Source organism: Podarcis raffonei, chromosome 10 (assembly GCF_027172205.1).
Source record: "Podarcis raffonei isolate rPodRaf1 chromosome 10, rPodRaf1.pri, whole genome shotgun sequence".
NCBI classification, from domain to species: domain Eukaryota; kingdom Metazoa; phylum Chordata; class Lepidosauria; order Squamata; family Lacertidae; genus Podarcis; species Podarcis raffonei.
The window spans coordinates 64,881,824-64,907,979 of record NC_070611.1 but is presented as its reverse complement, the minus strand read 5'-3'; the positions used below and the strand labels follow the sequence as shown (position 1 = coordinate 64,907,979).

Genomic DNA, 26,156 nt, shown 5'->3' with positions numbered 1-26,156 from the left:
GACACAGAATTACAATGACAATGGATGGTCAGAGGGAGAGGACTGGCAGGGAGGGGAGCAGGAGGGGGAGACCCCCTGGCTTCTTCACCATCGCTGCCTCTTGGTCCCCTCCTCTCCTGCTTCTGTTTCTGAACTTCTCTCTGCCACAGAGTCTCCCTGCTCACTATACCCTGTAACCTCTTCAGCTGCAGACACCTCCTCCTCCTCCTCCTAGTCTCCTCCTTCTGACCACACATCATTGTCCCACCATCACTCCCTGGGCTCTGAGCCTTCGTCCCATGGGCGTTCCTCAGTTGATGCCTCTCACTACTCCTCTAGAATTCTACGACCCTATATAAATTTAGTAAATAAGTAATAAAATAGGGGGGGGAGCCTGTTGCCAACAACCGGCTTGCAATATCAACAACACATTTGCATGGGGGGAAAGACTCCCTGGGGAAGAGGTAAATGTTCCTGTTTGCAGGCATCCACCCTGTCTGTTCCAATGTCACAGTGCAATGCCTAGGATCCTGCATGGTATTCAATACATCTAAAGTCTCCCCTTTTGCTTTTAGAAAAAATAAAATTCCTGGAAATCCTTCCTTTTGAATGGAAACCCTGCTATGACTCCGTCGTTAATCATTTGGATCAGTCTGCTGGTGTTGGAGTCATTACAGAAACTCTGCATCTCCTGTGAGCAATGGCGGAATTTGTCGTGATGAGCTAAGCTGTGTTTGATTACTGTTATTATGTGGAAGAAGAGAGGAGGAGAGAGCAGCTCCTGGAAGCTTATAATAAGCATTGCATCAGCCGGCTCTTACCACTCTCTGAATTTCAGAACCCAACAGGGTCAACTCAGGGACAGGTTTAAAGCCACACAAGCTTTGTGGCTCAGTGCTAGAGCACCTGCCTTGCCTGCAGAAGGTCCCCGGTTTGATCCCTGGCATCTCCAAGTAGGGATGGAAGAGACCTCTGCCTGACATTCTGGAGGGCCACTGCCAGAAGGCAGTACTGAGCTAGGTGGATCAATGATCTGAATCAATATAAGGCAGCTGTCATGGACTGGTTGGACACAGAGGAATGGCGGGAGGAATCAGCTGGGGATCAGTCTGCTGGTGATAGGAGTCATTACAGAAACTGCATCTCCTGTGAGCAATGGGAAGAAGGCTCAGAGCCAGGGGACTGGTGGTGGAATGACAAACAGTAGGCAAAGGGAGAAGAGGGAGAGGACAGGGAAGAGGAGGGGTCAGAAGCTGAAGAGGTAGCAAAACGTAGTGAGCTACAAGAGTCTGTGGCAGAGAGAATTCCAGAATCAGAGGCAGAAGCTGAAGCGGGAGAATGGGATGTGGGAGCCCAAGAGGAAGAGATGAGACAGGCAGATGAAGAGTCACAGGTGTTGCCCCCTCCTGCTGCAACAAGCTCCTCTTCCCGGTCCCAGAACAAGAAGAGGCATGAAAGGGAAGGAGGAGAGGTTGGCTGCACACAGGCGCAGTCTCTGATTGCTTGGGAAAAGCCCTGGTAGGGAGACAACAACTGGTTTTCATGGAGGAAGACCGCCGGGAATGAGTTGCCCTGCTCATTCTGAGGAGCTCATGTTTTTGCTAATAAAGAGTTAACTCCATCTTTGAGCTGTGTGATTACTGACTGAAGTCAGCTTTGTTTCTACGTGGTAATTTCACTTGGACAAACCTTGGGTTACCTCAGCACAATTCAGGTCTACAAGTTAAGCCCTGAGTAGTGAAGATGGGGGAAGAAATCTATTTTGGGCCGCAGCTTAATGCAAACCTTCCTAATTTCTGCTTCCAAAAACAAGGCATGAGCTGAAAAGCCGCTGCCCTTCAAAAATTTGCACTTCTCAGAATTTTCTGATGCAGCTCCCAAACCAAAACATGCGTCTGGGGTGGGGATGGCTGGCGTGGTTAGCGCATCGGACTAGGACCTGGGAGACCAGGGTTCAAGTCTTCCACTCGGCCATGAAGCTCAGTAGGGTGACCTTGACTCAGTCACTGCCTCTCAGCCTAGCCTACGTCACAGGGTTGCTGTGAGGATAAAATGGGGTGCAAGAGAACTATGTACGTCACCTTGAGCTCCTTCGAGAAAAGGTGGGATGTAACTGCAATCGATAAATAAAATATATGAACAGTGTGAAAGCGGGGCCCCATGATGCTGATTTCAGGGTCCCTTTCTTAAGCATTCTCCCCCATTCAGCGGATGCTGGTGGTCTGTTGCCTAATCCACTTAGGCACGAGAGCCAGTGTGATGTAGTGGTTAAGAGCAGTAGACTTATAATCTGGGGAACTGGGTTCGCTTCCCCGCTCCTCCACATGCAGCTGCTGGGTGACCTTGGGCCAGCCACACTTTTCTGAAGTCTCTCAGCCACACTCACCTCACAGATTGTTTGTTGTGGGGGAGGAAGGGAAAGGAGAATAGCCGCTTTGAGACTCCTTCGGGTAGTGATAAAGCGGGATATCAAATCCAAACTCCTCCTCTCCTTCTTCTTCCACTTCTGGGCAACAAAGGTCAAAATCAGCCTTCCTAAACTCACTGGCGGAGGAAGGCGGGTGCGGTGAGCACCGGGTGTCAGCCGTGAGGGCAGGTGACACCCCTGTGCCACCCCCACCCCCACTCGCTGAGTGGGCAGCGCCCCCGGATGCTCACTGCGCAGGTGGCAGGCGGCTAGGGACAATGCTGCGGTGGGCGGCTAGTGGCGCCCCCCAGCGCTCGTCGCATGGGCAGCTAGCAGCGCCCTTCCTGACGCTCTGCGGGCAGACGGCAGGCAGCTAGGGACACTCACCATGCGGGAGGCTATCAGCGCCCCCCGCCCACTCACCATGCGAGCGGCTAGTGGCGCCCCCCCACGGTTGCTGTGCGGGCGGCTAGCCCCGCCCCTGCGACACCACAGGTGCTGGGGCAGGTAGCTCCGCCCCTGCCTAAGCCCTCCTATTTCTGCTTCCATGAAACCTGCCGAGCAGCAGAATCCAATGAAAGGAAAGCTCAGTTGGTAAGTATGAAACAAATTTTTTTTTTCCTTCCAGTAGCACCTTAAAGACCAACTAAGTTAGTTCTTGGTATGAGCTTTCGTGTGCATGCACACTTCTTCAGATACACTTGAAACAGAAGCTGCCAGATCCCTCTATATAGTGAGAAGGTGGGGAGGGGTATTACTCAGAAGGGTGGTGGGAATGGGTGATTGGCAGATAGCTGTGATGAGCCTGTTGACGACTCTCAACGACTGCAATAGGTCTTACAGGAAAAAGCAAGGGGTGAGAAGGTGAAAAATGGCTTTGTCATGTATAATGAGATAAGAATCCAATGTCTTTGTTCAGACCAGGTCTCTCCATGGTTTTAAAGAGACCTGGTCTGAACAAAGACATTGGATTCTTATCTCATTATACATGAGTCATCAACAGGCTCATCACAGCTATCTGCCAATCACCCATTCCCACCACCCTTCTGAGTAATACCCCTCCCCACCTTCTCACTATATAGAGGGATCTGGCAACTTCTGTTTCAAGTGTATCTGAAGAAGTGTGCATGCACACGAAAGCTCATACCAAGAACTAACTTAGTTGGTCTTTAAGGTGCTACTGGAAGGGAATTTTTTTTTTTGTTTTGACTATGGCAGACCAACACGGCTACCTTTCTGTAATTGCTAAGTATGAGATTCCTAATAACTTGGATTGCCCTCCACTGATCTCAGGAATCAGCCCCTTCTCTCACAAGGAATCATAATCTCAGTAACGGCCTTTCCTGCAAGATGTGGACGAAAAGGTTTCTTCATCAACAGCCCTGAGCTGCCCTTTCGAAAAAGCCACCCATGTATCCAGCAGATTACAAAGCGCTCAATTTATACAGGTGGGCTGGCATGTTTTCAGATGGAACAAACTGTACGTGTTTCATCACCGCTATTGATTTGAAATGCAGCTCCTGCTGAGATGCATAATTTTATTCATAGGGAAGGCTTGTCAGCACCAGTGGAAATAGTAATTATCGTGCACGCAAAATAACAATCTATCACAGCACTGTAGTGGAGGCGCCGAATTGGAAATTCCGAAACGAACACATTTCCCCGAATAATTTTAAAGAAAGAGGAGCTATTGGAAATTGGGGGTGGGGTGGTGGGATAGACCAAGTGGCAGAACGCTAACCCTTTTGCTTGCACCAAGTCTCTGGTCTTTGGTCTCCTGCATCTCCAGCTGGAACAAAATCTTAGGGGTGGAGTGGCCTCTTTCATGAGTTCCAGGCAGTGGCAAACCACAGTGGACAATGCTGGATGGACCAATGCTGGATGGACCAATGGTCTGATTCAATATAAGGCATGGGTTCAAATGCTATGATCTTCCTTGCACACCAAAAACTAGGAACAGGGGTCATAGCTTAGTGGTAGAGCACTTGCATTTGTACATATAAAGTCTCAATCTTAAGCATCTCCTAACAGGGCTGAGGAAGGTGGTTATCTGAAACAGTAGCTGTGCCTCTTGAAATTCTCTAGCCTGTTTAATAATAATAATAATAATAATTGTACCCTGTCCATCTGACTGGGCCACTCTAGGCAGCTTCCAACAGATATAGAAACATAATAAAACATCAAACATTAAAATAAAATAATCAATAAAATAAAATAACATCAAAACATTAAAATACAGGGCTGCCTTCAGATGTCTTCTAGAAGTCAGGTAGTTGTTTATTTCCTTGACATCTGATGGGAGGGTGTTCCACAGGGCGGGTGCCACCACTGAGAAGGCCCTCTGCCTGGTTCCCTGTAACTTCACTTCTTTCAGTGAGGGAACCGCCAGAAGGCCCTCAGCGCTGGACCCCCGTGTCCGGGCTGAACAATGGGGGTGGAGACGCTCCTTCAGGTATACTGGACCAAGGCTGTTTAGGGCTTTAGGTCAGCACCGACACTTTGAATTGTGCTTGGAAATGTACTCAGTTTGTGCACGGAGAACTTGGAGGAACCCTTCTGATGGATTCCACCAGTGACATCTTCTCAAGAGGGGGAAAAAACAACCTCCAACGCCGAGGGCCTTCTGGCGGTTCCCTCACTGTGAGAAGCCAAGTTACATGGAACCAGGCAAAGGGCCTTCTCGATAGTGGCACCCGCCCTGTGGAACGCCCTCCCGTCAGATGTCAAAGAGATAAACAACTACCAAACTTTTAGAAGACATCTGAAGGCAGCCCTCTTTAGGGAAGCTTTTAATGTTTAATAAGTTATTGTATTTTAATATTCTGTTGGAAACTGCCCAGGGTTTCCCCAGCCAGATGGGTGGGGTATAAATAAATAAATAAATTATTATTATTATTATTATTATCATCATCATCATCATCTGCAAAATAATTTTGACTCAGCTCTGTTTGGAGCCACTTCCAGTCAGAATAGTAGACAACACTGGCCATGGTTTAGTGGTCTGGCTTAGTATAAGGCAAGTAGGGAGAGGTGGGCAGGTGTTCCGATGCACGCACTGAAAGAGGAAGGTCTGGGTCACGTGCATGGGCATAAATAGGTCCCTTGATCTGTTTAGCCTGCATCCCATTGGCCTGATTGAACCCTGCATCAAGGGACCTACCAATCGGGTGTTGTGGCTATCCATTCAAACCTACCTACACAGGGTTTGGTTGCCAGGTCTCACCACAAAACGGGCCCTCTTTGAGGGAGGACCCGATATACAAAATAAAACTGGGAAGAAGAAAAAGGGGAGATGAGTGGTAAAACTTATATTCTTTTACTTAGAGAGCCAGTGTGGTGTAGTGGTTAAGAGCGGTAGTCTCGTAATCTGGGGAACCGGGTTCGCGTCTCCGCTCCTCCACCTGCAGCTGCTGGGTGACCTTGGGCCAGTCACACTTCTTTGAAGTCTCTCAGCCCCACTCACCTCACAGAGTGTTTGTTGTGGGGGAGGAAGGGAAAGGAAAATGTTAGCCGCTTTGAGACTCCTGAAGGGGAGTGAAAGGCGGGATATCAAATCCAAACTCTTCTTCTTCTTCATATGTGAGGTCCATTTTGCTCAGTATTGTCTACTCTGGCTGGCAGCGGCTATCCAGGGTCCTTTCACCCCACCTGCTACCTGACTCTTCTTTGAACTGGAGATGCAAACTGACCTTCTCCTTGTAAACCACATGTTCCATATCTGAGCTATGAAGCGGTTGTGTTCTTTTTTGGACCCGGCAATGTGTCAACCGGCCCATTGATTCCCCAAGGATGTGAGAACCAAAATGCGCAGACTTCCCTTAATCAGCATTCTTTCCCACACTCCTTTTAATCTATGAATTGAAGGATGGATCGTGTGCTCAGCCCCCGTCATTATTCAAATGGCCTCGCAAAACAGTGTGGTTAAGCTAATTAAGGCGGATTCTTCAGAGAGAGAATATCTCACTTTGCATTTGCTAGCAAACATTGGAGAATAATTAGCAGTACCCTTTGCTTCCGCAGTGAGGGAAATAGACCTCTAAAAGGTGAAGCTTCTGGCTGGAGTTTGCATTTTCAGAACAGGATACTACAAAGAACACTGATCTTTACTGAAAATCCAATAAATCGCTGTGTCTCAATTAACCTTTTCAAGGTTAATACAGTGGTACCCCGCAAGACGAACGCCTCGGAAGACGAAAAACTCGCTAGACAAAGGAGTTTTTCGTTTTCTTAGCCGCTTCGCAAGACACATTTCCCTATGGGCTTGCTTCGCAAAACGAAGCTTGCCCGCAAGCTCCGGGGATAGCGGGGAAGCGCAGCGCGTCTTCCCCGCTGTCCCCAGACCTCTTTTGAAGCAAGGGGCGGCGGGGAGAAGATCGCTTCTCCCCGTTGCCAGCCCCGCAATCTCCGGGGACAGAGGGGAAGGCGTGCGCGCCTTCCCCTCTGTCCCCGGACCCCTTTTGAACCAAGGGGCGGCAACGGGGAGAAGCGATTCTCCACGCTGCCCCTTCCCTTGCTTTAAAACAGGTCCGGGGACAGAGGGGAAGGCGCGCGGCGCTTCCCCTCTGTCCCCAGACGGTCTCCATAGGAACGCATTGATTGATTTTCAATGCATTCCTATTGGAAACCGTGCTTCGCAAGACGAAAAACTCACAAGAAGAAAAAACTTGCGGAACGAATTAATTTCGTCTTGCGAGGCACCACTGTAAAATAAAAGAACGCTAGAATACATTATCTCAGGGAGAAATCTGTTTCCAAAAAGTGTATATTAACCCAAAGGTGTTTATTAAGAGAAATTCACACTAGAATGCTGGTGCATTTTCAAGAATTGCAAACTGCTGCAGAAAAGTGGAAAACTGAATGTGAGATGGAGAAAATGACAAACTGAGAAGACCAAAATTTACGGTTTCACCCAACTCTCTTCCAGTTGCTGGAATCTGAATTACACTGACTACTGAGGGGGCTGTCATCAACACCTCCCCACATCCCTGATTATATTGCCTTTTGGAAAGCCTCCTTGTGGCTGAAAAACAACCATGTTGCAGTGTGATGCATTCCTGTTCAAGATTCCAGACACGAAGGCAATTTCTCCCTTCTCTTTCTAATAGGCAAAGCCATCAACTTAGCCCACTCGAAATCTGCTTGCAATCTGGCCAAAGACCGTAGTCCTCCTTTCCTATATCTCCCCAAATTACCAGAAAATCTAATCAGCCCTGAAGTGACACAAATGGTTATTGTCAAAATCAGTCCATGTTTGCTGTGTTGCTTAGTGTATTCAATTTGCTAATGTCTCTCTCTCTCTCTCTCTCTCTCTCTCTCTCTCTCTCTCTCTCTGTGTGTGTGTGTGTGTGTGTGTTCTTACTGTGGGTGGGAGGGTAAACCTGCACCTGTTAACGTGATTTCCTAAGACTGATTCAATATTGCTTCAGCTTGGCACAAGGTGCACAAAAACCCCTCCATTTTTGTCTACGATGAAGCAGTTCACAAGAATGGAGACAACAAGGTATACAGGCACATCTTTGTTTGGGTTGTATGACCATAATGCAGTTTTATTTCTGTGTTGACCAGGGGATGAGCAGTAGAAACAAACCCCTAATTTTCTGTCTACCATTCCAAAAGATTTGTTCCCAACAGACGGCGAGAATAAAGATGAGGTGGCCCTTTGAAGCATCTGCCTCAAAACTAATTTTTCCTGCCTGTCTGCTCGATGCCTCACTCTCAAGGGGATCATTAAATGGGAATAATAATAATAATAATAATAATAATAATTTATCATTTATACCCCGCCCATCTGGCTTGGGCTTCCCTAGCCACTCTGGGCAGCTTCCAACAAAATACTAAACTACACTAATCCATTAACATTAAAAGCTTCCCTAAACAGGGCTGACGTCAGATATCTTCTAAAAATCTAGTAGTTGTTGTTCTCTTTGACATCTGGTGGGAGGGCGTTGCACAGGGCGGGTGCCACTACCAAGAAGGCCCTCTGCCTGGTTCCCTGTAACTTGGCTTCTCGCAGTGAGGGAACCACCAGAAGGCCCTCAGCGCTGGACCTCAGTGTCCGGCAGAATGATGGGGGTGGAGACGCTCCTTCAGATATACTGGATAACCCAGGCACGTCCAACTCCCAAGCGACTGCGATCTACTCCCAGTATTTAAAAAATGGCAGCAATCTACCCATTGTTATTGCCAAGAGTTGTCAAGATTTTTGGGGAGCCAGTGTCCAAAGTTTAGGTTTTTTAGGAGGGAGTGACCACAGTTGTTGTTTTTAGTTTGTTGGGGGGGGGAACGATCTTCATGTGAATGGCCAGCGGCACACCCGCAAACGACTAGTTGGACATGCCTGACATAACCTCACAGACTGATGGGCCTGGCTATTTCAATGCTTAGTTCTCTTAGCATCTTGAGGGAATTTAAACATGGGGATGGGGAAACTGAATAGGGTGGTCATTTGTCCTACGTTACAAATCCTCTGTTTGAAGGACTGTCCAGTTCATCCTATTTAAATACAAAGTACTGTGAAAAGAGAGACCCAAAGCCACATAGAATTACCCATCAACAAATGTATAAAACTGGGTCAAACATATGTTGGAAATGTAAAGAAAAAGAAGGGACTTTTTATCATGTGGTGGGAATGTAGAGAAGTTAAAAAATTTTGGGGAAGACGCAAGATCTACCCACTCTGGAAGAATGGCAGATGAAACTGATTGACTGTATGGGATTGGCAGAAATGACTAACAGAATCCGTGACCAGGGAGAAGAGTCGGCAGAAGAAGATTGGAAAAAAATTAAGGACTATCTACAGAAATATTGTAAAATTAAGGAATGCTGAATGATGTTGGATTGAAATTGAGTGGTTTCTAGCTGTAATGATATAAAGGAACATGGATGAAAAAAAAGGGTTTGGATAGAAAATAAGGTGATATGATAAGCTGTAATGCTTTAAGTTAAGGATTTGCTGAACAAATAATCTGAAATGGAATACAAGAAGGGGAGGTATGAGGAGGTCAGAGAAATTTGTTATTGAAAAGTATGTTTTATGAACTATATTTTTTTTAAATTTCTTTGTTTTTTGTTTGTATAAAAATTGGAAACTTTAATAAAGATCTTTTTAAAAAAGAGAGAAGTTAAAAAATTTTGGGAAATGATATACAATGAATTGAAAAAAAATGTTTAAAATGACATTTGTAAAAAAACCCAGAAGCATTTTTGTTAGGGATTGTAGGACAAGACCTGCCAAGAAAATCAAATAATTTATTTATGTATGCTACAACAGCGGCAAGAGTCTTGATAGCACAAGGGTGGAAGAATGAGGAAATCCCAACAAAAGAACAGTGGCGAGAAAAATGGATGAGCTAAGCAGAGTTGGCTAAATTGACATACAAACTGCGGGACAAGGACAACTGTGGCTTCAAGGAAGAATGGGAACTTTTTACAAATTATCTAAAAAGACAACAAAATGAACTGGAACTCCTTGGCAGGTTTTGAATAAACATATACAAATTTATTGGTTGATAACATGCTAGATAGACAAGGCAAGGATATGTATAATTTTATAACACAGAGAGAACAATATGTGCAGAGAAATCAGAGAGAGGAGCTGAGGGAAGTCCCTGGTTGGGGGGTGGGGAGGGATGGAAGGCAGGACAGGAAAGGGGAAAATAATGTATGTGATTATATGGTTTGTTATGTTATGTTGAAATTGCTTAATAATATTTTTTTTCCAAAAAAGAATTGCCCATCAACAGTTAGCACTGGGGCAGGTGACCGAGAAGGTACACAGGTTATCTTGTCACAGTATTAATTTTGGACACAGCACTTGCAAAATTTTGTAAAAGTGAATTGTTAAGGGAGAGAGAAACAACAGCTAACCCAAAGCTTGGTTTTTAGCAATGATCTGATCCTTCCTCTCCTTCTTCAACATCCCCCCAAATGCTCCACATTGGCACCAGTTTTTGAGTCAAACGGGGAACTGGGGAGCCTGCATGGAGTTAGGACCCCAGTGCTTATACCTTAGCAAGATAAAAGATTTGAGATGTTCTGCCCTTGAACAGGGCAGACAGGTGGGATCAAATACCGTGTTCACCAGCTGAAAATCACAGCAAGCAACTAGCCCTCCGAGCAGTCAAAAGTACAGGCAGTCTAAAATTATCCTCTGCTAATTAAATAAAGCAGGGACAAATGCACTAACTGTTTTCTATGTCTTGCACTCTGGTAGCTTAACTCGACAGAGCAGCTGGCTTGCGTCTTAGTCATCCAGAATACGTGTGGAGACTTTACAAATAAGATGGCCATCCCCTGGGAGGATGCCCTTGTGGACGGCAACTTCCTACAGCCCCAGCAAGCATGGCCCCTGGTCAGAAATTATAAGAGCAAAGGCCCACAACTTGGCTCCCTCTGCTTTAGGAGAGCTGCCACATAACTGGATGCTAGGTTAACTGAAGAAGAAAAATATATTGGACATCAAATTTGTTAAGTTGTGGGTGAACATATCAGACGACACAGCAATTCTTCAAACAGCTCTTCTTTATTCAGATGCCAGAACAGAACTGAACTGAAGGGCTCAGTCAGCCTGCTTATATAGAGCTCCAGTACCTTGTTACTGTAACAACTTTCTAAAACTATCCAATCACTGAACGTCACTTTCAATCCTTCATTTGCATAACTATCTACAGTATCTCCCTGCTGGCCCAGGGTACATAACAAAATTATTTCGAAGGTCTGAACTATATGGGTCACAGTGTTAGAAACTTAGATATATAAGCTAATCACCAAATGGCACCTTAAACCTGGGTTAGGGTTGCCACAACAGAATGTCTAGGTGCCATTTCGCTCCAATGTGGTGGCTCCCAATTAGCTAATTACTGAGGACCCCCTATTTTTCAAAAGCCAAGCTACAGACCCCCTACTTTTGAAAACATTGATTTCTCTATGGTAGTTACCTCTGCAAAGCATTTGTTTTAAAAAAAATTGGGTGGCCCCTAATAAGCAAAGGATTTTAGGTATACTAAAAAAAAAACAGACTAGGGCTGAGCGATATCTGGTTTTCAACATCGCGATATATCAGCAGTTAAACATCACAAACAGGCATGTCCAAAGTCAGTTTTGGGGGCCTAATCCGACCCATTGGTCAGTTTAATCTGGCCCCTGTGGCAGTTTATTTCCTGAGGTAAAAAAAAAAACCTCGACAACTTCAATCCTAAAAAAAGGTCAACAACTGTGGTTGGCCCTCACGGCCACTTCATCAAATCTGGCCCTCTTTGAAAAAAGTTTGGACACCACTGCTAGTCCAATATATCAGGATGTCCGAAATTGGAAATCAGGTGTGGGGATGTGGGAAGGAGCAGTCATGGAGATCAGGAGGGTGGGGTTGGTGCCTTGAAATTGGCTGCCCCGCTCTCCCTCACGTGAGGAGCGATATATTGCTGCGTATTGCCAAATCAAATTGTTATTGCAGTGTGATTTGGATTGATAAATTGAAAAACAGCACAGCGCTAGAACAGTCCCTAAAATTTGTGGTGCAAAAATGACAAACATTTAGTTGGGGAGAGGCAAGGGATGGGGCCATGGACGCCCCAGGTGCATTCCTTGGACCCCTACCTGGGAACTACTGTTCCAATGGATTCAGCCATAGTTTCGCCTTCTCCCAAGGCTTTATGGTCCCTTAGGGCAAGCAGTCCCCCTTCTGAATGCTGGGAAATGTTATTATGTGCTGATATGCCTTATCTGCCTTCAGCTCCAGCACATGCTAACTGCAGCACAGATGAATCATCACCAGATGGGAAAATATACTAGGGGGTCAGGGGGTCAGGTGACAAGTAGATTTAGCTGCTGCTAAATATAAGAAGGAAGAAGCAAAATTATGTTGGGAAGTAAATAAATCTTCAGCTTGCTGCAAGTTATTCGGTTTTCATCTCTTTCCCTCTCTCTTCCAGTCTGCAATCTGAAATTTGGAAATGAAAAATGCAAGGAGGGAGAGAAGAGGAAGGAAGTGGGTTTTGGTTGGGAGGCTGTTTTCTCAGCTCCAGGCTGTCAAAGAAGGGAAATGTGTGAGACAAACGGGAGAGGGAACCTGGAAACAAGCCCATCTCTTCCTTTAAATTTATGAATTAACAGGGTTGCATCAAACTACCTAGTTGTAGTCAACTAATTTCTATTCAGATTCGTTGGAACTAAATGAATGGTTAACTGAGGACCATTACCATATTTTTCGTTCCATAGGGCGCACCAGACCATAGGGTGCACCTAGTTTTTAGGGGGGGGGAATAAAGGGGGGGAATTATCCCCCCCCCCAGCCCCAAAGAGCAAAGAAGCCAAGACAGTGAGTGGGATCCATCCTGCTGGCTGTCTTGGCTTCCTCTCCTGCCGGGTTCCGAAGGCTTGCGGATAGCTGCCTGAAGCCTGGGGTGCGCAGCGGGAGTTGGCACTGCACGCCCCAGGCTGCAGGCTGCTATCCGCAAGCCTTTGGAACCTGGCGGGAACTCCCACCACGCTCCGAAGGCTTGCGGATAGCTGCCTGAAGCCTGGAGAGCAAGAGCGGTCGGTGTGCACCGACCCCTCTCACTCTCCAGGCTTCAGCAAAAGCCTGCATTCACTCCATAGGACGCACACACATTTCCCCTTCATTTTTGGAGGAGAAAAATTGTGTCCTATAGAGCGAAAAATACTGTAATTGAATGCAATTGAATGCAGTGGGTTGAATGCAACCCACAGCTTAGATACCACTTTGTGTTTCAAAATGAAATCCTAAGGTAGTCCACAAATAAATAAAATGGCAACAAAATATCTCAAGAATATCATCCCCCCTGGCCAAAGGCAGGACAATGGCAGATGGTCCATTAGGACAAATGGGGCACTGTCTCACCATGCTCAATGCCATGGACTGGCTGCATGTAGAGGAGTGGCTGGAGGCAGCTGCTGGGGAACCCTCTGGGAACACCCAGGGGAAGAAGGTTCGGAGCCAGGGGATTGGTGGCAGGGTGATGATGAGCGGTCAGAGAGAGCCCTGGATACAGAATTGACCTGCGCCTCCATGGACAGCTGTGAGCCAAAATGACTCCCAGGCTGCGCACCTGGTACTTCGGGGGCACAGTTACCCCATTCAGGACCAGGGAGTCCTCCACACCAGCCTGCCTCCTGTCCCCCAAGAACAGTACTTCTGTCTTGTCAGGATTCAACCTCAATCCATTAGCCACCATCCATCCTCCAACTGCCTCCAGGCACTCACACAGGACCTTCACCACCTTCACTGGTTCTGATTTGAAAGAGAGGTAGAGCTGGGTATCATCTGCATATTGATGGAGACACCCAGTCCAAACCCCCTGATGATCTCTCCCAGCGCCTTCATGTAGATATGCTCAAATGAGTATAATCTCAAGCCTTGAAATGAACAGCATAAGGAAAATAATGTCTGATGGAACCACAATCCCTTGTTCGAAGTCTAGCATCAACATCAAGGGTCAAGGATATAATATTTGTTTATTAATTGAGAACACCCACCAATTGCTTAATTAAACTATCGTTTGAAGATGAGCCTGAGAGATACGGCACAGAGATTAACTGAAACCAAATACTGCAAAGAGATTAAATTGAGCCAAGCTATCATTGATCAAATTAAATAAGTGTGTCTAGGCGTGAGTGTTTCAACCAGCAAATAATAGACAATGTTTTTTCCTCCGGATCAGATTCAGCAAAGTATTATTAATTGTTGTTAAACGACACACAGTTATACCGAAGAGGAAATCAGATCTTATCCAAACTTAGTTGAAAGAAATATGTTTTTCATGGGTTTATGGACATTCAGCAAAGAGGAGGCTTAAAGACACACCGTTATTCTTAATGTAAGTAGCTGGAACATCTTTCTTAACGCCTGAAATAATCTGTCTTCTTCCTGCTCTATGGTCATCTGTTCCTTTTCAACATTGCTAAGTATTTATTTAAGGAGCAGAGTGGAGAATCCATTTCATGCCTTCTTCCAGACAAGGGCTGCACTTCTTTAATGTCACAGAATTTAAAGCTGTGCTGAATTGCCCGCTACGTTCTCGCCAGGTAATTATTATTATTCTTCCTAATAAGAAATAAGGAATAATTCGTTCTGGCTTGGGAGAAGCACGGATCTCTGCAGAGAACTGAGCTCTAACCCAAATTCATGGACAACCTATTAAGCCACCCAACGACTTGTGAAATTTCAATTTGCTGTCAAACATGTACCGTATTTTTCTGACCATAACACTCACTTTTTCCCTCCTAGAAAGTAAGGGGAAATGTCTGTGCGTGTTATGGAGCGAATGCCTACGGATGGCGGGGGGATCTGCTGCTGTCGTGAGCAGAGGATCCATGGTTCCCCTTCCTTCCCTCCTCCATGGCTCGCTTTGAAACAGCAAAGCAGGAGAAGAGCCGCTGAGTGGGGAGGAGAGAGGGACAGGGAGCCTGCTTCTTTAAAGGAGCAAAGCGGGAGAGGAGAGGAGCCACTTACACGAGTCCAGAGCTGTTTTTTTCAGCGAGCTGGGGAGGAGGGAGAGAACAGCTCACTAAATAGCAGCAAAGTTTTTCGCAAGCAGGCTCTCTGTCCCTTCTCCTTGTTAGGATATTTCCGTTCCACCTTAAAAGGGAGCAGGATGTTTGTATAACAGCCTGCGTAATTTCCTGTCTCACAGGATGTTTATGTTGTAAGTTCCTTTCGTTTTCGGCTGTTTTGCCTGAGCAGTCGGAGCAGACGGTCATGTCTTCTTTGTTCTGACCAACGCTGAATAAAACTGTAAATATGCATGTTCTGCTCTCATGCTGTGCAACTTTTTGCTGTGTGAATTCTGCTGTCAGAGTGTGCACTAAGCCTGAGGCTTAGTGTCGCTAAATTGCTGGTACTGCGTGACTACGGGAGGTCGATGGATCGTCCGGCACCGAGCTTGGGGGCTCAGATGGACTTTATCTCCCTGGCAGTATCCCAACAACAGGTTTCGGGCCCAGATTCACGGCACTTGCAGGAGAGTAAGACAGCGACAGACTGCTGAGAGGTATGTGCTGGAAAAGTGAAAGCAGAGGCTATTCTGGATGCCGCGGAAAGGCCTTTGATGTCCGGCAAAGCTAATTGGCCTGGGAGCCGAGCCAGAGGCATCATGATTTATGAGCTGCCGAGATAAGAAGTCTTTGAAGGCATAACGGCTCACGTAAAACGCTGGAATGGAGTTTTTCCAAGCTTCGGAGGCCACTGAGTGCCCTAAGTTAAATCGGCACAATTATCAGACCTGGGCAAAATGGTGTGAGAGTTTGCTGCGTCAGTTTGGAGTCTGGCATACTATATCAGAAGCCACTCCAGTTCCTCGGACAGAGAAATGGCAGGCCCAGGATTCGAGGGCCATTGATATTATAGTCTTATCCGTCTCTCTGGAGGAAATAAAGACGCTTGCTGGAAATCTCACGGCACGTGACATGTGGGATGCTTTGAAAAAGGCCCACCTGCCAATCACCCCAGCCCAGAGTTTGAATGCATCGGAGGTCCTGGCTGTTTCCCAGAATGCTAGTGAATGCAGGGATGCTGAGGGCACCGATTGCAAGCTGCAGGGGGAGAAGACTGCCACGTCATCCCAGGCAGCATTCCAGCCTCCAGGGGGAGCCAAAGAGTCGGCTGCTGAGAGCTCTGTTTCTCGTGAGAACCAAGGTCAGAGCCTATGCAGAGGCCGGAAGACCAGATGTAAACAGAGCAAGAAGCCTGCAGATGGCCCGAAGCAGAAGGGGAGTGGAACGCCAGTGGAAAACAAAGCTATGTTTGCTGGCACAGCTCCACCAAAGGCTAAAGGCACGTCTGATGGCCAGGAGCAGGGGGGCAAGTTGCAAAAGCCCTCGCCAGTGGAAAACAAGGCTATGTTTGCTGGCACAGCTCCACCAAAGGCTAAAGGCACGTCTGATGGCCAGGAGCAGGGGGGCAAGTTGCAAAAGCCCTCGCCAGTGGAAAACAAGGCTATGTTTGCTGGCACAGCTTCACCAAAGGCTAAAGGCAAGCTGCAAAAGCCCACGCCGGTGGGAAACAAGGCCAAGGCCAGGTTTGTTATTGACTCAGGGTGCACGCGCCATCTCACCAAAGACCGCCATCTGTTTATCTCCTTCACACCTCAAGATGGAGAGGTCCAGCTGGCTGATGGAAGGACTTTGCAAGCTGCAGGAGTTGGGACTGTGAAACTTGCAAGTCTGCATACCACCATCAGCAATGTACTTTTTGTTCCAGGAGCTGCGGACAATTTGCTTAGTGTACCACAGCTGAATGGGCGTGGTTTTGAGGTTTCCTTCAAGAGGACTGTCTGTGTCATCAGAAAAGGCAAAGAGGACATTTTGCATGCAAAGTTGATGGATGGTTTGTTCTGTCTAACTTATGATGACAATGCTGTTATATCTAATGCTGATACTTGTTGTGTTGCACAAACTAACAAGGTTCTTCATGCAGGATGCATTCACGATGCACATCGCAGATTTTGTCACCTCTCTTGGCAAGCGCTAGCCAAGATGCCTGAGTTGGTTGAAGGTTTGGACATCAAACCTTGTAAGTTTCACATGAAATGTGTATCTTGTGCAGAGAACAAGGTGAAGGTTGCTCCAAAAGGCAAGGAGTCTAGCAGGCAGGCTTCCAAACCCTACCAGCTAGTTTACGCAGACCTGGTAGGGCCTCTAGCGCCCTCTTTGGGAGGAGCAAGGTACTTCATGGTTCTAATTGATTCTTTTTCCAGGTACATTCATGTGTTTATGCTCGAGCAGAAATCGCAAGCATTTCCTAAGTTCAAGGCATTCTGTGCTTGGTTGGAGAATGCTCACGGTAAACGTATTGGTTGTCTGTTTACTGATCGAGGCAGGGAGTTCACTTCTCAGCAGTTTGAAGCTTTCCTGACTGAGAAGGGAATCCAGCATGACTTGTCAACGCCTAGATCGCCATGGATGAATGGGCTTGCGGAGAGAGCAAATCAAACGTTGCTGCAAGGAATAAAAACCTTGTTGCATGATGCCAATCTCCCTGAGAAGTTTTGGGGGGAGGCTTTGGCGAATTTTGTTTATTCTTTTAACAGGAGGCTGTCATCACCTATTGGCTGCACTCCCTATGAGAAGATGTTTGGTAAGAAACCTAATGTCAAGCACTTGAGAATCTTTGGTTCTGACATGTGGGTGCACACCCCACAAAGCAACAAGCTTGGGAAGCGTGGGGCACATGGTTTGTTCATGGGGTACGAAAAAGGTGCATACAGGGTATGGATGACTAACTCTAAATCCATAAAGTTCACAAGGAGTGTTGAGTACAATCCTAAGTGGGGGGAAAATGTGGGAATTTTCCAGAGTTACCCAGAGGAGGATGAAGGTGATGTGAAGAAAGCAGATCATGCTGAGAAAGCTGAGGAAACTGAGGATGATGATGATGATGATGATCAGAGTTCGGATTCCAGTTCAGTGGGCGGCGCTGCTGCTGCTGTCAGTGACAGTGATGACACAGCAGACTACAAGAGCGCAAAGGCCTCAGTCAGACCATCTGATGAGTCTGACAATGAACTGGAAGAACCACTGTTCACCATTGGTCACTATTCTCCTAAGAAGGAGGAGATGAGTCCAGAAGACTTGCGTCTGGTTCGCAGGTCTGAAAGGGCGACCAAAGGCAAACCTCCAAAGAGATTTGCTGATGAGTTTGCTAAGACGGCAACTGCTGTTCTTAGTAGCTCAGAGAAGGTGTGGGAACCTTCAAGCTTCAAAGAGGTTCAGGAGTTAACCTCTAAAGATGCTGAGCCTTGGCTTAATGCCATGAAGGCTGAAGTTGATTCCTTGAACAGGAACCAAACTTGGGAACTGGTACCGGTAGTCCCAGGGATGAGACTGGTTGGCAGCAAATGGGTCTTCAAGGCCAAGACAGACCAGAATGGCAAGGTTGTCAGACACAAAACCAGATTGGTTGCCAGAGGTTTTTCACAGGTACCAGGGCAGGATTACCATGAGACCTACTCACCCACGGTCAAATATGAGAGCATTCGGCTGATGCTCAAGATCGCTGCGGAGGAGAAACTGCATGTTTCCCATCATGACATAAATACAGCTTTTTTGTACGGGATTTTGGGGGAGGAGCTGTACATGCTTCCACCTGACGGGATGCAGATACAGAAGGGAATGGTCTGTAAACTGCGGAAATCCTTGTATGGTCTCAAGCAGAGTGCCAGGTGTTGGAACACGAAACTCACTGAAACGTTGCTTTCTCTAGGTTTTCACCAGGGCAAAGCTGATCCGTGTGTGTTTGTCAAGGAGGAGGGGCAAAACAAACTGTATTGTTTATGTTTTGTTGATGATCTTCTGATGTTTTGGAAGAATCAGGCTTTTTACCAAAGCACCCTAGCTCAGCTGAAGGAGCACTTTGACATGAAGGATCTTGGTGAGGTATCCAACTATCTTTCTCTGCAGGTGGAGAGGGACCAAGCAGGTAATTTTCTGGTACACCAAACACAGAAAATTATTGATGTATTGACCAGGTTGAATTTGGTTGATGCAAACCCAGCAGACACACCGATGGTGACAGGTTACCAGGTAGATAGTACTGCTGAAGCGTTTTCTGACACAACGCTGTACAGATGCATTCTAGGCAAGTTGAATTTCATTGCTAGATGTTCGAGACCTGACATTGCTGTAAGCACTAACCTGCTGAGCAGACATGCTAACAATCCTACTGTTCAGGATTGGAAAGCTCTGAAGCGCATAGCCCGGTATTTGAAAGGGACTATGCACTACAGGCTGAGGTTCACCAGTCAGAAGACTGGAGGTCTTGAAATCTTTGCAGATGCAAGTTTTGGAAGTGACACCACGGATGGTACAAGCACTTCTGGAGTATGCTACATGTACAACCACTGCCTGTTTGACTGGTTGTGCAAAAAGCAGACGACTGTTAGCCTAAGTTCCTGTGAAGCAGAACTCAATGCTCTGTCATTTTCACTCATGGATTGTGAATGGTTGATGCAACTGTTTAAGGACATTGGGGTTTCTGTGAAATGTCCTATACAAGTGTATCAAGACAATAGATCTTGTTTGGCTTTGCTGAACTCGGAGAGTTGCAAGCAAAGAACCAAGTACTTGCAGATTAAGCTACATCGTGCAAGAGAGTGTATTCAGAAAGGACTCATTCAGGTGTCCTACATGCCAGGAAATGAAATTCCTGCTGATCTGTTGTCTAAGGTTGTTAACAGAGAACAACTTAAGGTTTACGCACAAAGGTTGCAATTGGGTTGAACCACAGGTACTACAGGTTACACGGAAAGGGGGAGGATGTTAGGATATTTCCGTTCCACCTTAAAAGGGAGCAGGATGTTTGTATAACAGCCTGCGTAATTTCCTGTCTCACAGGATGTTTATGTTGTAAGTTCCTTTCGTTTTCGGCTGTTTTGCCTGAGCAGTCGGAGCAGACGGTCATGTCTTCTTTGTTCTGACCAACGCTGAATAAAACTGTAAATATGCATGTTCTGCTCTCATGCTGTGCAACTTTTTGCTGTGTGAATTCTGCTGTCAGAGTGTGCACTAAGCCTGAGGCTTAGTGTCGCTAAATTGCTGGTACTGCGTGACTACGGGAGGTCGATGGATCGTCCGGCACCGAGCTTGGGGGCTCAGATGGACTTTATCTCCCTGGCAGTATCCCAACACTCCTCCCCATTCAGCTGGCTAAATAGTAGCAAAGTTTTTCAGCGACGGGGAGGAGGGAGAGAAGCAGAGCCTTTAAAGGAGCAAAGCGGGAGAGGAACCTTCTCCTCTTATACCCCTCTTCTGCATTATTAACAGCATCCTTCTCCACCCACCCCACGCGTGCTCCTTGTCCCTTGAGTGCTTTTCTTTCCCTCCCCACTTAAAACGTGGTTACAAAGCATGGATCCACATGGATCCTCAGGATTTTTGCACTGGGTCACCCCAAATTCACCATCAGATCACATAGCATGTCCATGGCTACAGCTTGCACCAAAAAAAATCATGCACCCACTGTTGCCTGGGGCCGCAGTGGTGCAAAAACGTGGTTACAAAGCATGGATCCACATGGATCCTCAGGATTTTTGCATTGGGCTACCCCAAACTCACCGTCAGATCACATGTCTGTGGCCACAGCATGAACCACAAAAATCATACATCCACTGTTTCATTTAGAATATTTTTTTTCTTGTTTTCCTCCTCTAAAAACTATGTATGTGTTATGGTCGGGTGCGTGTTATGGTGCGAAAAATACGGTATTTGTAGCCATACGGTCTAGAAACTTGTTTGAAAATAATATTTTTTTAAAAGCTGAGACTAGGGCTGGGCAGTATGTTGATACAGTGGTACCTCGGGTTAAGAACTTAATTTGTTCTGGAGGTCCGTTCTTAACCTGAAACTGTTCTTAATCTGAGGTACCACTTGAGCTAATGGGGCCTCCTGCTGCTGCTGCGTCGCCGGAGCACGATTTCTGTTCTCATCCTGAAGCAAAGTTCTTAACCCGAGGTAATATTTCTGGGTTAGCAGAGTTTGTAAACTGAAGCATATGTAACCCGAGGTACCACTGTATCTTCTACATTACAAGTGTTATAGTGTTTTCATCTGCCTACAGTGGTCTCTCAAGTAAATTATAAATTTCCCCCATTCTTTATTGAAGCTTTGGTCTTCTTGGTTTCTGAGCTAATGGGGCCTCCCGCTGCCACCGTGCCACCGCAGCACGATTTCTGTTCTCATCCTGAAGCAAAGTTCTTAACCCGCGGTACTATTTCTGGGTTAGCGGAGTCTGTAACCTGAAGCGTCTGTAACCTGAAGCGTATGTAACCCAAGTATCACTGTATATCGTCCAAAACCGGTTTGAAGTCCATATCATGATACTGGTTTCATAATTTCTAACCTGGCAATATACTGCGAATCATGATGCGTGTTTCCGTGTGTGTGCTATGCAGAAATCACAATGTGGGAAAAACCATGAATCCAGCTAATGCTTCTCTCGATTCCCGCAGTCCCTGTTAACTCTGCCAGCTCAGCTCTCCCCTGCCCCCAGCAGAGGGAAACGGATTAGAACAGGCACTGGCAAAAATCCCAAGGCAAGAAAAACCATGAAGCCAGCCATCTAACATAGCTCCATCCTTATTTCAGATATCGTGATATATCGGTATATCACAATGTTTGGATGGTGATATATCATGATGTTGAAAACCACATACCACCCAGCCCTAGCTGAGATTCTAGGGGAATTAAGATACGGGTACTCATTTGTCTTGTACCTGATGCACCCTTGATATCCAGCAATGTATATGCTACCCTAACCATTCTGTCCTTGTGCCATAAACATGCCCGCCTACTTTTTGAGACACTTTGCTGCAAAGCAATTTAATGTTTGCTGGAGTGTGGCACAGCCGTGCTAAGATTTATTAACTCATCAGATGAGAAATGGCTCTCGCCTTCAGTCTGCCGAGCTCTTCCAGCGCTGCCTGCAGAGGAATATAATTATTCTACTGCCAACACCGTGACCGTAAACGCCAACCCTCTCCCCACCAGCACCCTTTGCTTGGTGTGCCAGTTCCTTTCAGAAGAAACAAACAATCTGCTTCCTACCTTTTCTTAATTATGCTGGGATTTGCAGTTACCAGCTGAGTTTTGGACCCAACGTCCTTGCTGTATTCACTGGTGAGAGGTGGAAGATTGCATCTGAAAGAAACAGAAACACACCATGTATTTTAACTTCTCTGCTGTTTCCCCCCCCCTCTCTTTCTTTCTTTCTTTCTTTCCTTCCTTCCTTCCTTCCTTCCTTCCTTCCTTCCTTCCTTCCTTCCTTCTTTCTTTCTTTCCACCATTTGGAAAGAAAAGAAAAACCCCATCAAGCACCAAAGACTGGCACGGCCAAGCAGTGGCTGGAGTCTAGTGTCACAGCAAATACCGTATTTTTTGCTCTATAAGACTCACTTTTTCCCTCCTAAAAAGTAAGGAGAAGTGTGTGCATCTTATGGAGTGAATGCAGGCTGCGCAGCTATCCCAAAAGCCAGAACAGCAAGAGGGATTGCTGCTTTCGCTGCGCAGTGATCCCTCTTGCTGTTCTGGCTTCTGAGATTCAGAATATTTTTTTCTTGTTTATCTCCTCCAAAAACTAGGTGCGTCTTATGGTCTGGTGCGACTTATAGAGTGAAAAATACGGTTCACTGCATGCAGAATCACTGAATTGTAGAGTTGGAAGAGACACACGATGGTCATCTATTCTCAGGTATAATTCTTGGCATCTCTAGTTAAAGAGGAACTACGTGGGCAAGACTGCAGGGCCTTTCCTCAAAGGCCAGCAGAATTTGGCTCCTTTGAAATCTTTCCACCCCAAGTGGTCATTACAAGAACTCTGGAACTAAGTAAGAGTGACTGAGTTTCCTTCCTTCCTCCTCCCTCCCAGTCCCCTTTCCTCTTATGCCTCTTGGATTGTCAAGCTGAGGGTATAGACCGCTTTCTCGATGACATTTCAGAGTCAGCACTCCTGTCTTTGCTCTTAACCTGGTCTGGGAGCTTATGGCTCCAGAGCAGGGTAAAATGCTTTAAATAAATAACATATAATAAATAAAGTGTCCCTACCTGCCTGCAAAGAGTGAGGGGTCTGCAGGGTACCCCGGCCCCCTGAGATACCATTCTAAGGATTACTGGGTTGCACCAATGAACGCTTGTCATTGTTTCAGTTATTAAATGCACATGTATCTCTGCCTGATCAGAAGGTCGGCGGTTTGAATCCCCGCAACAAGGTGAGCTCTCGTCGCTCGGTCCCTGCTCCTGCCAACCTAGCAGTTCGAAAGCACGTCAAAGTGCAAGTAGATAAAAAGGAACTGCTCCGGCGGGAAGGTAAACGGCGTTTCCGTGCACTGCTCTGGTTCGCCAGAAGCGGCTTAGTCATGTTGGCCACATGACCCGGAAGCTGTACGCTGGCTCCCTCGGCCAATAAAGCGAGATGAACGCCACAACCCCAGAGTTGGCCACAACTGGACCTAATGGTCAGGGGTCCCTTTACCTTTAATCTCTGCCTTTGTTCAAAAAACTTGGTGTTGCTAGCTCTCCTGTGCTCTCCCATGAAGACGGTGTCACCATATAGTCACTAGGTGGCAGTAGACTTAGTTGCATCTGTGTGGAGTCCAGATTGGCCTATCTGTTTCTGTTCATTTCGCAGAGGCAATCAAGTTTTTGTTTAGATTCTTGGCAGGTGCCTCATCTAAGCCTGCCATGTTTTCTCCCTTCCCAGCAATATATAACAAGGTCTTGGCATCATCAGTAGAAGTGCGCCATCTGCCTTCTCTGACCGTTCTCTGACTCATTGTTCCAATGACTGTTCTTCCCCTTTATTTTATTATTTTATTGATGGATTAAATTTATATACTGCCCTCCATCTGAAGATCACAGGGTGGCTTGCAGTATAAAAACACAAAAATACATAACATAATAACAAACAAAACACGCAGTCCTCTACAGCGTAGTAAGCCATAGGTTGTATAATCAGCCAAAGGCCGGGGAGAAGAGGAATGTAATGGTACCTGGCGAGTTTCCCTAGGGAGAGCATTCCACAAATGGGGAGAAACCACAGAAAAGGCTGTTTTTGTGTTGCCACCCTCTGCCCTTCATGACGAAGGGCCTCGGATGATGATCACAGGGTCTGGGGTTAGTTCATATGGGAAGAGGCGGTCCTTGAGATATTGTGATCCTGAGCCATTTCAGGCTTTATAGGTCAAAACCAGCACTTTGAATTGGGACCAGAAACAAATTGGCATCCAGTGCAGTTGGGCCACCAGGACTGGTGATGTATGCTCAAACCATCTTGCCCCAATGAGCAACCTGGCCGCTGAATCCTGCACCAGCTGAAGTTTCCGAACCATCATCAGAGGCAGCCCCATGTATAACACCCTGCAGTAATCTAGTCTAGAGGTTACCAGAGCACAGACAATAGAAGCTAAGCTATCCCTGATAGGGACGAAGCTGGACCACCAAAGCTGATGGAAGGTATTCTGCTCCACTGAGGTCATCTGAGCTTCAAGCAACAATGGACCCAGAAGAACCTCGAAGCTGCGTACCTGCTTTTTCAGAGGGAGTACAACCCTATCAAGAGCAGGCAACCTCTCATCCATCCGGTCTAGGGGACCACCCACTAACAGTCTCACTCTTATCTGGACTGAGCATCAGTTTGTTGGCCCTCATGCGGCCCATTACCAAGGCAAGATAGCAGTCCAGCATATCCACTGCCACCTGCAGATGTAAAGGAGAAGTAGAGCTGTGTGTCGTCAGCATATTGCTGACGACAGATAACCCCACCCAGCGCTTACATGTAGATGTAAAACAGCATGGGGGATAAAATTGAACCCTGAAGAACTCCACGTTGAAGGCTCCACAGGATCAAAGAGCACTCCCCAAGCATCACCCTCTGGAAAGACCATCCAAGTAGGACTGGAACCACCGCTGCAGAAGGATACCATGGTTGATGGTATCAACAGCTACTGAGAGGTCAAGAGAAATGAACAGGGACACATTTCCCCTGCCTCTCCTGACAAAGGGCAACCAATGCAGTTTCTGTGCCAAATCTGGGCCTAAATTCTGATTTAAATGGATCTAGAGAATCGGTTTCCTCATAGAGTACTGAGATCTGATCCGCGGCCACCCGCTCAAGAACCGTGTCCAAGAACGGGAGATTGGCAACTGGCCAGTAATTACACAGATTTGATATAATTACTTTATCTCATTACCGATCAGCCAAAAGATTCAAAATATGCTCAAATCAGTCATGGAAACTGTTCCTTTGGGAACTCAAGTTTACTCCATCCCAGTAGGAGCTGTGTTTTGTTTTTCTCACCAGGATAGCTTCATCAGACAATATTGCAGAAAACGAAGGATGTGGCTGAGTAGCCAGATGGAAACTCAGCAAGAACCCAGCTATTCAGACCAAACCCTGTGGCTTTTAGACAATGGAACAGGAGAAATATGCTGATTGGCTGCATGCATTTTAATGAGACCAAACCCACCCAAAAAACAGCCGGAGACCCAAGTTTGGGAAACCCTGCATTAGACAATCTACTCTTCAAGAAGCACGCAGAATGTCATTCTTATCCAGGCTCCCCAGCCCTAGCAGGAATGTTCTGCAGGGTTCAAGGGAAGGATAAGACACCAGATCAGTCTTTCCCAAACCTGGTGGGAAAGTTGTAGTCCAAGTTGGTGGCCATCTTGTGGTTGCAAATTATGCAGGACTACATAGGCTTTTGGCCTGACCCAACAGAGCCTCTCTTATGTTCTTATGCTCAATTCCATAGTTTAAATGTGTGCCAAATGAAGGAGATTTTCCTTCTGTCTGTCATGAACCTTCCAACATCCAACTTCACCAAAATGACTGCTATATTTTGAGAGGAAGGAGGAAGCGTCTCCCCACCCGCTTTCTCTACCCGACTGTGTTTGACTGACATAGATAAAATGGGCCTGTAAAAAGCATTTCTTTTCAGAAAGATCTCCCCTCCCGTCCCTCAGATCTCCTCCCGCTAAGACGTGCCGTGAAATTTCACATTTCACTTCACCTTGATCTGTGGAACCCACAACTTGTCAGCTTGCTTGTACTCCCCTTTACACACATCACATCAATATCCTTTCCAGCGTGGGGAACTGACAGAGAAGCAAAATGCAAGTCCCTGCTCTACCGCCTTTGAAACCCTTTCAAAGCCTCAAAGTGACATTAGCGGTGCGAGGGCTGGGGGCCAAGTGAGCGCCAGTTTCTTCCTATCTGTGAGGGCTATTAAACTCTTCCATTTATGCCTAAGTGAGCAACAGTCCTCTG

At 46.5% G+C, this 26,156-nt stretch overlaps 1 protein-coding gene across 1 annotated transcript in view; it reads right to left on the bottom strand.

The window, feature by feature from the left end:
* Window positions 1-26,156, bottom strand: part of ST8SIA1 (ST8 alpha-N-acetyl-neuraminide alpha-2,8-sialyltransferase 1) — a 99,022-nt gene that overhangs the window by 10,431 nt on the left and 62,435 nt on the right. The window contains exon 4 of the mRNA XM_053405650.1: window positions 21,941-22,033. Coding sequence (XP_053261625.1) covers window positions 21,941-22,033 — 93 coding nt within the window. The remainder of the gene's footprint in view (window positions 1-21,940; window positions 22,034-26,156) is intronic.